Here is a 15580-nt window from a genome sequence, read left to right as displayed (position 1 = left end):
AGGCATATGATGGTGCACAGGAGGATCCCATGGCCGTTCCATGTGTCTGGCGATAATACTTGCCATCAAAAGAGAAACAATTATAATTCAAAATGAATTCCAACATCTCTATAATAAATTCATTTTGATGAGACCAATTTCCTCCTCTCCTCTCCAGGAAGTGTGCAGCAGCTCTCATGCCAACATTATGTGGAATCGATGTATACAGAGATTCCACATCTAATCCCACCAAAATGAAATCATCATCGATCGTTAGATTCTCGATTTTATTCAAAAGGTCTCCTGTATCCAAAACAAAGGAGGGCAATGTACGGACAAATGGTTTTAACTTCTCATCTATGTATCTCCCCAGGTGATCAGTCGGGCCATCACACCCTGAGATAATCGGTCTGCCCAGTGGCATGTTCCTGTTTTTATGCACCTTGGGAAGTAAATAGATAGTCGGTATTCGTGGATCTTTCACCTCCAGATATTGGAATTTATGTCTATTAATTAAACCCTCATCCAATGCAAAGGCTAACTTTCTATTCAATATTCCAGTTATATTTTCTAATGGGTTATTTACCAAAAGGGTATAGGTATTCGTGTTTAATTGCCTTTTGATCTCACCGACATAATCCTCCTCCTTGAGGAGGACAACATTACCACCCTTATCACTCGGTTTTATCACTATATTTTTTTCATTTATTAATTCTTTCAGAGCCTTTCGTTCTTTTTTTGTTAAGTTGTCCTCACACAAAAAGGAGGACCAGTCGATGAGACCAATATCTCTGAGCATTGCCTCCAAGAAAGCCTGCGTATATCTATTAGAGTAAATGCTTGGCATAGTACTACTTTTTTTCCGTAATCCTGTATATTCGGGGATAATATCAATGTGATCTTCTTCAGATCCATCTATATCTTCTAGTGGGTTACCTTCCCTCCATAATTCCTTCAAATCTACCAGGGTATTCCAATCTGATAATACTAGATTGGGGGCTGTCCCCGAACTAATTTTTTTCTCCCTATGGTATATTACTTATGCTGGACAGCCGACCTTTTGCCGCAATTGTTTCCAGTTTGGCCACACAAAAGATTATTTGTAATGCAGAAATTGCAAGCAAGTTGGACACCATGCTGGAAGTTGCACCCAAGGCAGGATGTGTGATTTGTGTGGAGCCAACACCCACCTGTACAGAGATTGCCCAGCTGCCAGACAAAGGAGGGAGGAGGAGAGGAGCAGAAATATGCAAATTGGAAGGGAGGAGGTCGCCAGACAAAGTGAGGCAGAAGTGGAAAGAGAAATGGAGAGAGTCCAGAGAGAAGTGGCTAGAGAGAAAAATGCAGCCGAGGATATTGCAGCAGCGGTAGAACCTGCAGTGCCCAGTCTTGTGGGGGAACACAAATGGAGGACGTTATCCGTCAACTGGAGGAGGTAATTGAGGGAGTAGTGAGTCCAGTTCACCCCTCGGATCCGGCGAACATTGAGATGTTCTCATCAAGCAATGAGACTAGTTTGTGTCACAGGGAGGGCGGTGGGAAACAAAAAAAATGAGATCGAAGACAGTGATGAGTTTGTACAAGTGGAGACCAAAAGAAGAAGAAGGTTCGCTTCTCGGCCTTCTGGCTGAGATCAAGTGTAGTGCTGTTTATTCGTATCAGTACTGCCTTGGTCTTGGTTGGGAGGTGCTCCGGTACCCTCTCTCTCAGCCTCGGGGGATCATCCAGGTTCGCCTGGACTTCACCCCCGTGCTGCTATTTGGGAGAGAGGCTTAGTCCGTAGCAACGAGTTGTGATTCCCCCCCCAGCCCCTTGGTCTCCTTAACCCAAGGGGTGCAGCGAAAGCTGTGCGGTTCGACCTAGCTACGCAAATGGCAGGCGAACCTGCCGGTATACGCCCGGCTAAGGAATTCTGCACGATTTATCGTGGCAGAGGGTGGAGGCGGTCCACGTGGTATCAAATTCTTGGTCCACACCATTTTGGAAGATCTGCTGGCGGTCCACAAGAACGAGCTCTTGGCTATCCAGGACTACCCGAAACGAGGAATTTATGATGTCACCTTCATGGGAGAAGGAATACTCTGTGATGCTATGGATAAAGCTGAGAGGAAAGTCGGTGAACTCGTGACAGCGGGAGTCAAGGTAGTAGAGCATGAATTTGAAATAACCAAACTCATGGTGATTAAAATGTATTCCCCATATGTGAGAGATATGGAAGTGGCAGCATTTCTAGCTGTCTACTTAAAAAATGTCAAGCTCCTGGGGAAAGTGATGAACGAGTGTGGAGTGTGGACCGCCAAATGGAAGTTTTTAGTCACGCTGATAAAGGACCCCTCCACCCAGGAAACGAGATTACCACCGGCTCGTTTTAAAATTGGAAATGTGAATGGCGACCTCTACTTCTCAGGGATGCCAAACTTCTGCAGGGCTTGCGGTACCTATGGACATACCAGTTTTAACTGCAATGTCACCTGTAGAAACTGTGGAAGCAAAGAGCACAATATAAGAGAGTGCACAGGAGAAAAAAAATGTAATTTTTGTCAAAAAACTGGTCACCTGTATTTTTCTTGTCCTCATAGGTACCGAAGCAGAGAAGAAGAGCAACCCAGGGCGCCCCCACGTTCTCCACCAGCAGACCAAACCCGTCCTCAGGGAGAGGAGCAGACCAGCCACAGGAGAGAGGAGAGAGGTACCTGGGCTTCAAAGGTGAGAGGGACTGGAGCCAAAACAGGTACCTCACAGCCAGCAACCTTGGAGGATAAAAGGGAGCCTAACGCAAGAGAAAAACGAAAGGCTGAAAAGGAGCGGGCTGGAAAAACTGAGGCATCCCAGAAGGCTGGTTGCTCAGGGGGTGCCGGGCCTGCTCCAAGCCCTGGGTCTCTGGCATCCTCGTCGGATGAAGAGGACGAGGTGCCGGTGGGTCCCCGAAAAAAAGGGAGGCAAACGAGAGTCAGTAGGGGGAGGCAGGGGAGGAGCAGATGGACACTACGGTGAAAAACGATGTGGCTCCTCCTAGGACCCCCTCCTCACCGCGACTGGTGAGGAGGGCGGGCACTGTTCCTTCTGTGGTAACTGACACCCCACTTTGTGCGCAATCTCCCCCTCCAGAAGGGCCTGCACAGTCCCAGGGGGGAGGTGCGAGCCCCCTAGGGGACCCACCCGACCTAGATGGTCAACCACTTGAGACCCAGGGAGACCTGAATGCGTTTGGGCTCCCGATGCACAGAAGTTTGGTTGCTGGCGCTATCCTCAGCGAAGGTAGTTCCTCTCCCGCGTTTTCCCTCATTACGAATGATTCAGATGGGGGCGGGTATATAAGTTCCAGCGAGATTTTTGCTATTGATGGTGGAGAAAATATCTGATTTTAAAATCAAAATCCGCCTTAAATCTCCACAATGTCTGAGCTAAAGGGAATATCCCTCAACGTGAGGGGCGCCAAGTCCAAAGTTAGAAGGGTTGCTCTCTTCAATTATTTATCTTGCCTGGCAGCCTCTGTTTTTTTCCTGCAGGAGTGCGGCATTCCCCATGCAATGAAGTACCATAAATACAAAGAGGATTGGAAGTATGGTCCATCAGTCTGGTCTGGATCTAACGAGTCCAGATCAGCAGGGGTCGCCATTCTTTTTAAGGGAAACGTTTTTATTGATTTTATTCAAGAGATTCTTCCAGGACCTATTTTATTGGTTAAAGCTTTTATTGACGGCATAAAATTGCAGTTTTTAAATTTTTACGGCTCACCTGAAAAAAATGAGAGAGCAGAGATGCTAGAAATTTTACCTCTTTTTATTAATACAACTGAGCCTTTTATCCTCGCAGGTGATTTTAACTGTGTCCTGAGGGGGGAACGCCGGCTTACCAGTGCTACAAGTAGGAATTACGATAAGACCTCTGGACTGCTCAAAGATATTGTAAATGATTTTAAATTAACTGAGGTATACAAAGAATGTAATAGGAGCAGCCCAGAGGAAGCCGGCGTTACCTGGAGCAACGCCACCTGTAGCTCCAGGATAGATTTTATTTTTTGTAATGAGAATGTACTGCCTTTTAATTGTGAAGTTTTAACTAATGTTTTTTCAGATCACAAGCTTTTAACATTTTATGTAAAGCGTGATTTTAATAAACCGGTGTGTAAGAAGTCCTGGAAGTTAAATGTTTTCCTTTTAGATGATCCACAGGTTTTTACTGATTTTATTGAATTTTACCAAAAATGCAGGCGGGAGAGAGACATGCGTACTCCCATCAGTGCATGGTGGGAGAAAATGAAAAAAAGAATAAGGAATTTTTTATTAAAAAGAGCGTGGCGAAAGCCAGAGAAAAACATGCTTTTTTTAAAATTCTCAGCACCCACCTGCAGACCCTGTACAAGATGAGAGATAATGAAATTGACGTTAAAACTGACATCACTAACTTAAAAAAAGAAATAGCTCAGTGCCTGGAGCAGAAAGGCAAAGAGATCATTTTCCGTTCTAAAATTCAGCATGTGGAGGAGAATGAGACCTGCTCCAGGTACTTTTTAACAAAAATTAACAATAAAAAGGCTATCATTAAAAATATTGAAGGTGTGTCAGATGTACAGGGTATTTTAAGTAAAGTTCATGAGTTTTATGCTGACCTTTTTAGTGTTAAAACTGTGGATCATAATTTTATGCGTGACTCACTGAAGGAGATTACTACTGTTTTAGACCCTGTCTCCCAGAATTTTTTATTACAGGAGCTAACGAAGCAGGAGATTTTAGAAACGGTAAAGAGTTTTAAAGCTGGAAAAGTTCCTGGACCAGATGGTATACCCAGTGAGTTTTATGTAAAATTTTATGACATTTTAAAAGAGGATCTTTTTAGCCTTTTTTATGAAGTTTTTAATTCCAAGATGCTGCCTAAGTCCTGGCGGAAGGGTGAGGTCTCCTTGCTACATAAGAAAGGTGACATCGCAGTTTTGAAGAACTGGAGACCAATAACCCTTCTGAATAGCGACTATAAAATAATGGCAAAAGTGTGCGCAAATAGACTAAAAGCCATAGTACCCCACATTATACACTCTAACCAGGTGTGTGGGGTGCCAGGCCGCAGCATCTGGGATAATCGTAACTTGATAAAAGACGTAATTGAGGACACGAGGTCTAGAAAAGGTAAATTAGCCATTTTATTAATAGACTTCGAGAAGGCATTCGACCGTGTCTCTCATTTTTATCTTTTTAAGGTTTTAGAGCGTATGGGTATACCTGAAGGATTTTTATTATCACTTAAAGCCTTTTATAAAGATTGCACAAGCAAAATTTTAGTGAATGGTTTTAAGACACAGGACGTGATTTTAAACTCAGGGGTGAAGCAGGGGTGTCCCTTGTCCCCACTGCTTTTTATTTGCGCATTAGAGCCTCTACTGTGTACAATTCGCCGCGATAAGTTAATACGTGGAGTCCCCCTGCCCGGGGGTGGTGGCGTATAGGCTAAAGCAGTGGGGTACATGGACGATGTAGCGTTTTTTTGCAGGGACACCCTGTCGCTTCAGAGAACCCTTAGGCAAATCGAGTTTTATTGCTGTGCTTCCGGTTTTAAGGTGAACTTCGACAAAGGTAATATTTTAAATATAGGAAGCATGGCTTTTAGAGACATACCCGTCCCTGTGTCAGATAATATTACAATTTTAGGTGCCTGTAAAGGATCTGCCAGGCACAGCTTCAGGGTTAACTCCCTTAATTAATCAGTCAGCACCTGAATCTACATCCCTGAGACTGACTCCAGCTTCCTCCACTCAGGCTGGCAGGCTTAGGAGTGGGAGAGCCTATCGCAGCCTGGCCAGACTCAGCTAGCTCCCGCCCTCTGTCTATTTATACCTGCATTTCCTGTTCCTCGTGGCTTGTTATTCTTTTTCGTGTGGTTTCCTGGCCCAGCTACAGCTCCTTCTATTTTGTTCCTGCTCCATACAGACCCTGGCTTACTGACTACTCTTCTGCTCTTCGTTTGGTACCTCGCACACTCCTGTCTTGACTCGGCTCGTTCACCACTCTGGTTGCTCACGGTGTTGCTGTGGGCAACTGCCCCTTTCCCTTGCTTATATACATTAGAGACACAAAGGAGCATAAGAGCCAATAATAAAAGAAAATAAACTTTATTAGACATATAGAAACATATATAGAGAATAAAAAGGTACAGAGCTGGACATGAAGACTCTGAATAATTTCACTGTAGCACAGCTAACAAGACTCTCTCTATAATACAGATATAGGGTAGTATACAATACATAGACTCGGGTGGATGGACTGATGATATTATGAAGCAAGTCGATTTACATCAACACTGTGAGACAGCAATATAGTAGCTATGCTCGTAAAGATAAGTGTCATGAAAACAGGTAGTGTAAGACCTACAAGCAACGCAAACATCTGGAAAAAATACACAGACCATCAGTCATGTAAGAAAAGTAAGTGTGGGGACTGCAACCTAAGTAAGCCAAAAGTCCACCCACTCATACGATAACTTACCCATAATAGACGATAACTGAGAGAGTCAGGCTAGTGTGAAACGAAACCCCAACGCGCGTTTCGCGATGTGCTTCCTCAAGGGGTGTGAAGTGTCTAAAGAAGTAAGGAGTATAAATAGAGCAAGCCCCAGGTGAATTGAATGTTTACTCAGTCCAAGGAGATTCCGGCGCACGTCATCTGCCGAGACCGGAAGTGAGGCATGCCCCACTTCCAGCCCCCAGCGCCAGAGCGCATACCGAGGATCCCCGACGCGTACAGGGATCCCAGGCACGCGCAGTGCGCTACAGGGGGCAAGGAAGGGGGCCGGCCACAGGCCAGCGTCGCGCAGACGACGTGCGCACCTGATTGGATAGAGAACGCTGGAGGCGAAGGAGGGTATGTATCGATGTCCCACTACTTAAAAGTGAGCTGTATCAATATCCCTCTAGTGCGATCCGGAACTAAGATAAGTTTAAAATAAACAAATGTCAAATGAACAATGTTACATGTACAGTATCGAAGGTTCAATGAGAACAGAAATATATGTTAACACCACAAACCTGTTAATAATAGTGAAGATATATTATTAAAAGTGAATTCATAAGATCCACGACATATTGGAAATATGAGGGGAAAGAATATTAACCCATAAGGGGTGATTAGACTCAAAAGTGCAGTAAATTGCATATGCCCTTAGGTGACAGATTACAAACACATAAAATCCATAGAGATTATGTAAATTTAAATATATTACAAAAAGCAGAAATATCAATCCAAGAAGGATGGATAAAAAAGAAAACCTTGTGGTGACGGATTAGACACAAATATAAACAATATAAAGAGATATTATAAATATAAATATGCTACAAAAAGCAGGAAAATGAGTAAATGAGCCATTGCATATAACATGCACTGTGCAAACAAAGATGGTGTTAAAAAGAGGACATGTAGTAAAAGAAGTTATTTGATCCCCAACAAGGGTGGGTCTGCGGATAGCCAGAAGTTCTTCTCCCTCTGTGTTCCAGAATAAATGCAAATCAGGAAGGACGAGTTCTCATCACAGGGAGCTGTCAGAACTATGGTATAGCGAGTACCTATATGGTTAAGAAAACAGACACAAACAATTAAAATCCAAGTTAAAAACCAGTGGAAGTGGGGGATTCTAAAGAAAACTGACTACTCTTCTGCTCTTCCTTTGGTACCTCGCACACTCCTGGCTTGACTCGGCCCGTTCACCACTCTGGTTGCTCACGGTGTTGCCGTGGGCAACTGCCCCTTTCCCTTGCTTGTATTCCCTTGTATGTTTGTCGTGTTTGTTGTGCACTTACTGAGTGCAGGGACCGCCGCCCAGTTGTACCCCGTCGCCTAGGGCGGGTCGTTGCAAGTAGGCAGGGACAGAGTGGCGGGTAGATTAGGGCTCACTTGTCCGTTTCCCTACCCCCCGGTCATTACATAATAACAAGCCCATAAATAGTCTACCCTGGTCCCTGACACCACTATGGACCCCCGTGAGACCCTGGCTCAGCAAATGCAGGGTCTCTCCCTACAGGTCCAGGCCCTGGCTCAGAGGGTCAACCAGCCTGATGCTACCTTGGTAGTTCCCCTCACCACACCTCTTGAACCCCACCTCAAGTTGCCCGACCGGTTCTCAGGGGACCGGAGGGCTTTTCTCTCCTTTCGGGAGAGTTGTAGGCTTTACTTTCGTTTAAAGCCTCACTCCTCAGGTTCTGAGAGCCAGCGGGTGGGTATAATTATGTCCCGGCTCCAGGAAGGGCCCCAAGAGTGGGCCTTCTCCTTGGCTCCTGACGCCCCTGAACTTTCCTCCGTTGATTGTTTCTTTTCTGCTCTCGGACTTATTTATGACGAGTCTGACAGGACTGCCTTTGCCGAGAGTCAGCTGGTGACCTTACGTCAGGGTAAGAGACCTGTTGAGGAGTATTGCTCTGACTTTAGGAAGTGGTGCGTAGCTTCTCGGTGGAATGACCCTGCCTTAAGGTGCCAGTTTAGGTTGGGTCTGTCGAATGCCCTGAAAGACCTGCTAGTTAGCTATCCCTCTTCTGACTCCTTAGACCAGGCTATGGCTTTAGCGGTACGACTTGACCGACGTCTCAGGGAACAACAACATGAACGTTTATGTGTTTTCTCATCCGACTCCCCCAAGATGCCTCCCGAAGTTCCGTTGCTTCGTTCCTCCACGAAAGACTCAGAGATACCTATGCAACTCGGGGCCTCCATGTCCCCCCAACAACGTAGAGAATTCCGCAGGAAGAATGGTCTCTGCTTCTACTGTGGGGATGACAAGCATCAAGTGAACAACTGTCCTAAGCGTAAGAATGCAGCCAGAGAACTTCCGCGCCTAAGTGATCATCGGGGAGGTCACTTGGGCGCACAGGTATTTCCAGTAAATAGGAAACTTACTAAGATCTTGCTTCCCTTTCAGGTCTCTTTTGGTGGTAGGTCTGCTACCGGCAGTGCCTTCGTGGATTCAGGGTCCTCTACTAATATTATGTCTGTGGAATTTGCTATGTCTCTTGCTATGCCTCTGATTGATTTGCCTAAACTTGTCCCGGTAGTGGGTATCGACTCCACTCCTCTTGCTAATGGTTATTTTACACAGCATACCCCTGTTTTTGAACTCCTTGTTGGCTCCATGCATTTGGAGCAATGCTCTGTACTGTTGATGCAGGGATTATCGTACGATTTGGTTCTAGGCCTTCCCTGGTTGCAGTTGCATAATCCCACGTTTGACTGGAATACTGGGGAGCTAACCAAATGGGGTAATGAATGTTGTACGTCATGTTTTTCTGTTAATTCTATTTCTCCCCCTGAGGAGGCGAATATGATACCCGAGTTTGTTCAGGACTTCGCTGATGTTTTCTCTAGGGAGGCCTCCGAAGTGTTACCTCCTCATAGAGAATACGATTGCGCTATCGAATTGGTACCAGGAGCTAAGCTTCCTAAGGGTAGGATATTTAATCTTTCTTGTCCCGAACGTGAAGCCATGAGAGAGTATATCCAGGAATCCCTGGCCAAGGGTTACATTCGTCCCTCTTCTTCTCCGGTAGGTGCTGGCTTCTTCTTCGTGGGGTAGAAGGATGGTGGTCTTAGGCCATGCATTGACTACCGTAGCCTGAATAAGGTCACGGTAAGGAACCAGTATCCCCTTCCTTTGATTCCTGATCTCTTTAATCAGGTTCAGGGGGCCCAATGGTTCTCTAAATTGGATCTAAGGGGGGCGTATAACCTTATTCGCATCAAAGAGGGGGATGAGTGGAAGACTGCGTTTAACACGCCCGAAGGCCATTTCGAATACCTCGTCATGCCCTTTGGGTTGTGTAATGCCCCTGCGGTCTTCCAGAATTTCATAAATGAGATTTTGAGAAATTACCTGGGGATATTTCTTGTAGTGTACCTTGATGACATACTGGTGTTTTCCAAGGACTGGTCCTCTCACATTGAGCATGTCAGGAAGGTGCTCCAGGTCCTTCGGGAAAACAAACTGTTTGCCAAAACCGAAAAATGTGTGTTTGGGGTACAGGAGATACAATTTTTGGGTCAAATCCTCACTCCTCATGAATTCCGCATGGACCCCGCCAAGGTTCAGGCTGTGGCGGAATGGGTCCAACCTGCCTCCCTGAAGGCGTTACAGTGTTTTTTGGGGTTCGCTAATTATTACAGGAGATTTATTGCTAACTTCTCGGTCATCGCTAAGCCTCTTACGGACCAAACTCGCAAAGGTGCTGATCTCCTCCACTGGCCTCCTGAGGCTGTCCAGGCTTTTGAGGTCCTTAAGAAGTGCTTTGTCTCGGCCCCTGGTTCAGCCCAACCAAATGGAGCCATTTATCGTGGAAGTTGACGCATCTGAGGTGGGAGTGGGGGCTGTCTTGTCCCAGGGTACCAGGTCCCTCACCCATCTCCGCCCCTGTGCCTACTTCTCCAGGAAGTTTTCGCCAACTGAGAGTAACTATGATATTGGCAACCGCGAACTCTTAGCCATTAAATGGGCATTTGAAGAGTGGCGCCACTTCCTGGAGGGGGCTAGACACCAGGTAACGGTCCTTACCGACCACAAGAATCTGGTTTTCCTAGAATCTGCCCGGAGGCTAAACCCGAGACAAGCTCGATGGGCGTTATTTTTTACCAGATTCAATTTTTTGGTTACCTATAGGGCTGGGTCTAAAAATATTAAGGCTGATGCACTGTCGCGTAGCTTCATGGCCAGCCCTCCTTCGGAGGAAGATCCTGCTTGTATTTTGCCTCCAGGTATAATCATTTCCTCGATCGATTCTGATTTAGTCTCTGAAATTGCTGCTGATCAAGGTTCAGCTCCCGGGAACCTTCCTGAGAACAAGCTGTTTGTTCCCCTGCAATTCCGGCTAAGGGTACTTAGGGAAAATCATGACTCCGCACTATCTGGTCATCCAGGCATCCTGGGTACCAAACACCTCATTACCAGAAATTATTGGTGGCCTGGGTTGCCTAAAGACGTTAAGGCCTACGTCGCCGCTTGTGAGGTTTGTGCTAGGTCCAAGACTCCCAGGTCCCGACCAGCGGGCTTACTGCGTTCGTTGCCCATTCCCCAGAGACCTTGGACACATATCTCCATGGATTTTATCACCGATTTGCCTCCATCCCAAGGCAAGTCGGTGGTGTGGGTGGTGGTAGACCGCTTCAGTAAGATGTGCCACTTTGTGCCCCTCAAGAAACTACCCAACGCCAAGACGTTGGCTACCTTGTTTGTCAAACACATCCTGCGTCTCCATGGGGTCCCTGTCAATATTGTTTCGGACAGAGGGGTACAATTTGTTTCATTGTTTTGGAGAGCCTTCTGTATGAAGTTGGGGATTGATCTGTCCTTCTCCTCTGCCTTCCATCCTGAAACCAATGGTCAAACGGAGAGGACTAATCAATCTCTAGAACAATACTTAAGGTGTTTTGTCTCTGACTGTCAATATGATTGGGTCTCATTCATTCCCCTCGCCGAATTTTCCCTTAATAACCAGGTCAGTAACTCGTCAGGGGTCTCTCTCCATTTTGGGTTTAATCCACGGTTCTCCTCCGTTTCACCTGGTAGTTCCAACAATCCCGAGGTAGAGGTCGTTCATCGGGAACTGTGCACAGTCTGGGCCCAGGTTCAGAAGAACCTAGAGGCGTCCCAGAGCGTACAAAAAACTCAGGCTGATAGAAAACGTTCTGCTAACCCCCTGTTTATGGTCGGGGATCTGGTGTGGTTGTCGTCTAGGAACTTGCGTCTCAAGGTTCCGTCCAAGAAGTTTGCTCCCCGGTTTATTGGGCCGTATAAGGTCATTGAGGTCCTCAATCCTGTCTCCTTCTGGCTGGAGCTACCCCCGTCTTTTCGTATACACGACGTGTTTCATTCCTCCCTCCTTAAACGCTGCTCCCCGTCCTTGGCTCCCTCGAGGAGACCTCCTGTTCCCGTCCTCACCCCTGAGGGGGTGGAATTCGAGGTGGCCAGGATTGTGGACAGCAAGATGGTCCAAGGCTCCCTCCAGTACCTGGTCCATTGGAGAGGTTACGGGCCCGAGGAGAGGACTTGGGTACCCGCCCGGGATGTTCACGCTGGGGTATTGGTCAGGAGGTTCCACCTGCGTTTCCCCAGTAAGCCAGGTCCACTTAGAAAGGGTCCGGTGGCCCCTCATAAAAGGGGGGGGGGTACTGTAAAGGATCTGCCAGGCACAGCTTCGGGGTTAACTCCCTTAATTAATCAGTCAGCACCTGAATCTACATCCCTGAGACTGACTCCAGCTTCCTCCACTCAGGCTGGCAGGCTTAGGAGTGGGAGAGCCTATCGCAGCCTGGCCAGACTCAGCCAGCTCCCGCCCTCTGTCTATTTATACCTGCATTTCCTGTTCCTCCTTGCTTGTTATTCTTTTTCGTGTGGTTTCCTGGACCAGCTACAGCTCCTTCTATTTTGTTCCTGCTCCATACAGACCCTGGCTTACTGACTACTCTTCTGCTCTTCCTTTGGTACCTCGCACACTCCTGGCTTGACTCGGCTCGTTCACCACTCTGGTTGCTCACGGTGTTGCCGTGGGCAACTGCCCCTTTCCCTTGCTTGTATTCCCTTGTATGTTTGTCGTGTTTGTTGTGCACTTACTGAGTGCAGGGACCGCCGCCCAGTTGTACCCCGTCGCCTAGGGCGGGTCGTTGCAAGTAGGCAGGGACAGAGTGGCGGGTAGATTAGGGCTCACTTGTCCGTTTCCCTACCCCCCGGTCATTACAGTGCCTCCTTCAGTGAGTGCGATAGTGGTTTTATCAGGTGGGACATGGTGGCGCAGAAGGTAAATCAAAAAATATGTATGTGAAACATGAGAAAACTTACCATGGAGGGAAAAGTTTTAATTATTAAAATGGTCATTTTACCCCTGCTTTTATATCTGAGTATGGTTTTCCCTCCTCCCACGGTTTTATTGCAAAAAATTACTAAAGCATGTTTTACCTTCTTTTGGAGTTCCAGAATGGAGAAACTAAAAAGAGAGATTGTGATGAAATCCAAACCGAAGGGTGGCAAAGATTTTCCGAATTTTAACAGGTTTCTTTTAATCAAGTTCTTCAGTTTCTGTTTTAATTCCCTTTTTAAAGAACATTATTGGTCCTACTTTTTACGTTTTATACAGGGTTTTTAATGCGAAGGTTTGGGTGGTTCAACATTGTTTTATCCTCACCTTACGCTTTTAAACTCTCAATAAACTATGTGATTTCAGAAAAGATAGTGGCCTTATTCAACCTGGAGGGAAAAAATGAAAATGAGCTGAAAAATAGTAATAAGTTAATTAAAGACCTAAGAGAAAGTGAGACGGTCAGCAGAATTGAGAATTTTAATGAGGAACTAAGTGCTTTTATCTTCAAAATTATTAATGTGTTATATCTTTTTAACACACAGAAGGACCTGGCCTGGAGCTGCATTCATCAATGTCTTCCATGCCGGGCATTCCAATACAGAAGGAGGTTCGCGAGGTCTGCCGTCTGCCCGAGGGAAGGCTGCCAGGCCGAGGAGACAGTTCGACAAATCTTTTGGACGTGTGATTTTGCGAAGGATTTTTGGAAAAAAATATTCCCTCTTTTGGCAAAGATGGCAGACCTGAAAGACTTGAATTATGAAGATATTTTATATGGACTATTTGGATGCCCAACCGCGAACCAAAAGATAATAGCATGGAAGATGATGAATTGCGCCAAAGAAGCTCTATGGAAGGCCAGGAACATCCTGATTTTTAAGCACGATGTTTTATCTACTGATGATATTTTAGGTCTTTGTTTTAGCGAAATGTACATTTATTATTTATTAGACAAAAAAAGAAATGCCACCCTTCTAAATAAATCGTTTGTGAAAGTATGGAACTCCAACATATAAAGATTTGCCACCATGTCCCTTTTATGTAATGTAATGCAATGAAATATTGATTTTATTGTTATTCATTTGAACAAAAGTTGGTTTTATTGTAAACTGTATTTTTTTATGAAATAAATCATTGACACCCCTGAAAAGGGGTAGCCAACTTAAAAAAAAAAATCTGTCCTTATCAGTCCTTGTAAGGGCAGATAGCTCGGAGAACCACTGGGGGCTATTAACACTAGCTTAGCGACGAACTGCGGAGAAGAACCAGCGAAGACGACGATCCAGAAGAGGAGAAATCGCCATCGAGGAAGAAGCTCCGGGAGATCGCTGCCGGGAAGAAGAAGAAGGAGAACTGCGACAGAGACCTTCGGAGAAGAGCCGCTGCTGAAGGGGATCTTCGAAGAAGCTCGACGAGGAACCGCTGCAGAAGAAATTTCGTGGAAGAACCTCGGCCAGCAAGGAGAAGATTTGCATAGCTCCACCCCTTCGGGAAAAGAGCTATCGAAGATCCTCCCTAAGCGACAGGAACAGCTGGAAGAAGCCATGGCCTCAACCAGCAACCCTGCCACCCAGAAGGAGAAGGCTGATGGACCAGGTGAGAAGACCCAGGCCAGGACATCTCCTCCTGAAGCCTCCTCAAGCCAACAGGCCGCCAGGAAGCCGAACCAGGCTGCTCCAACCGTGGAGCCCTGGATGAAGCAGACGGTGGCCCTGAAGCTGAAGGAGGTGGACGGGAGAGTGCCGGACATGACGGAAGAAGTGTTCTGCCAGAAGATGCTCCTGGACCAGGGCTTCGCTAAGCCGGAGACCTTCAGCATCCAGGCCTTCATGACCGGGATGTTCTTCGTGACCTTCGCATCGATCAACATCTGCAGAAGGTACTGGGAGATGGTGAAAGCGGCGAGGCCTGAATCCCCTTTCTCTCGCTTTGTGGGCAACTGCCCTGTCCAAAGAGAGGAAAGGCGGGTGACGGTCTCAATGCGGAACCCACACACCCCCGGCAAAGAAATCACCACGCTCCTGAAACGGTTCTGCACAGTGGTGAGGGAACTCACCCACATCCTGAACGGACTCGGCTTCTGGACTGGCAAGTGGTCGGTAATCGTCCAACTCAACAAGGATTCAAGTGCGGAAGACGGCCTCCAGCACCTGCCCCAGTCATTCTCGCTGGGCAACTCCTATGGCCTCATCTACTACCCGGACATGCCGCAGATCTGCAGGAGATGCAGCAAGAAGGGTCATTCGATGAAGGACTGCAAGGAGGACGCCTGCAAGAACTGCTGGGTAACAGGACACGAGACCAAAGACTGCCCGAAACGAACAATGTGCAACCTCTGCGGACAAGCAGCCCACTCCTACAAGGACTGCCCGAAGAGGGATCGATCCTGGGCAACTGTAGCGGCGAAAGCTCCAGCCAGAGGGAACCCCGCCCCAGCCAGAGCTCCAGCGGCGCAGAAGACCGGGAATAAGTAGGATGGTAAGAAGACGACAGTCTCTCCCCCCCCTCTCCCGGCCCTCCCTCACCCTACCCTCCCCACCCCCTCGTCTCCAACCCCTGTCACCCCCACTGAGGCTCTCACCTTCTCCTACCCACCCATCTCAGTGGTCCTGTCACCTGCACCTCTCCCAACCCAGCCTCCCTTCTCCCCAGCTCCAGTAGCACTAACATCTTCCCCTCCAGCTGCTGGAGTCCTCTCCCTGGAGGATTTTTCCCCTCTTGTCTCCTCAGGTGCCATCCAGAGGAAGAGAAAGGTGAGGGACAGCCCAGCTGCTGATTCCTCAA

At 47.0% G+C, this 15580-nt stretch overlaps 1 protein-coding gene across 1 annotated transcript; it reads left to right on the top strand.

Moving 5' to 3' along the window:
- The first annotated feature begins 1139 nt into the window (after positions 1-1139).
- On the top strand, positions 1140-15270 carry LOC142652549 (uncharacterized). Its single transcript, XM_075828195.1, has 3 exons — positions 1140-1414; positions 2559-2895; positions 14446-15270. The coding sequence occupies exons 1-3, from the start codon at positions 1140-1142 to the stop codon at positions 15268-15270; spliced, it is 1437 nt and encodes a 478-aa protein (XP_075684310.1).
- Positions 15271-15580: the final 310 nt, after the last annotated feature.

Source organism: Rhinoderma darwinii, chromosome 5 (genome assembly GCF_050947455.1).
Source record: "Rhinoderma darwinii isolate aRhiDar2 chromosome 5, aRhiDar2.hap1, whole genome shotgun sequence".
Lineage (NCBI taxonomy): Eukaryota > Metazoa > Chordata > Amphibia > Anura > Rhinodermatidae > Rhinoderma > Rhinoderma darwinii.
This window is presented reverse-complemented; position numbering and strand designations above follow the sequence as displayed.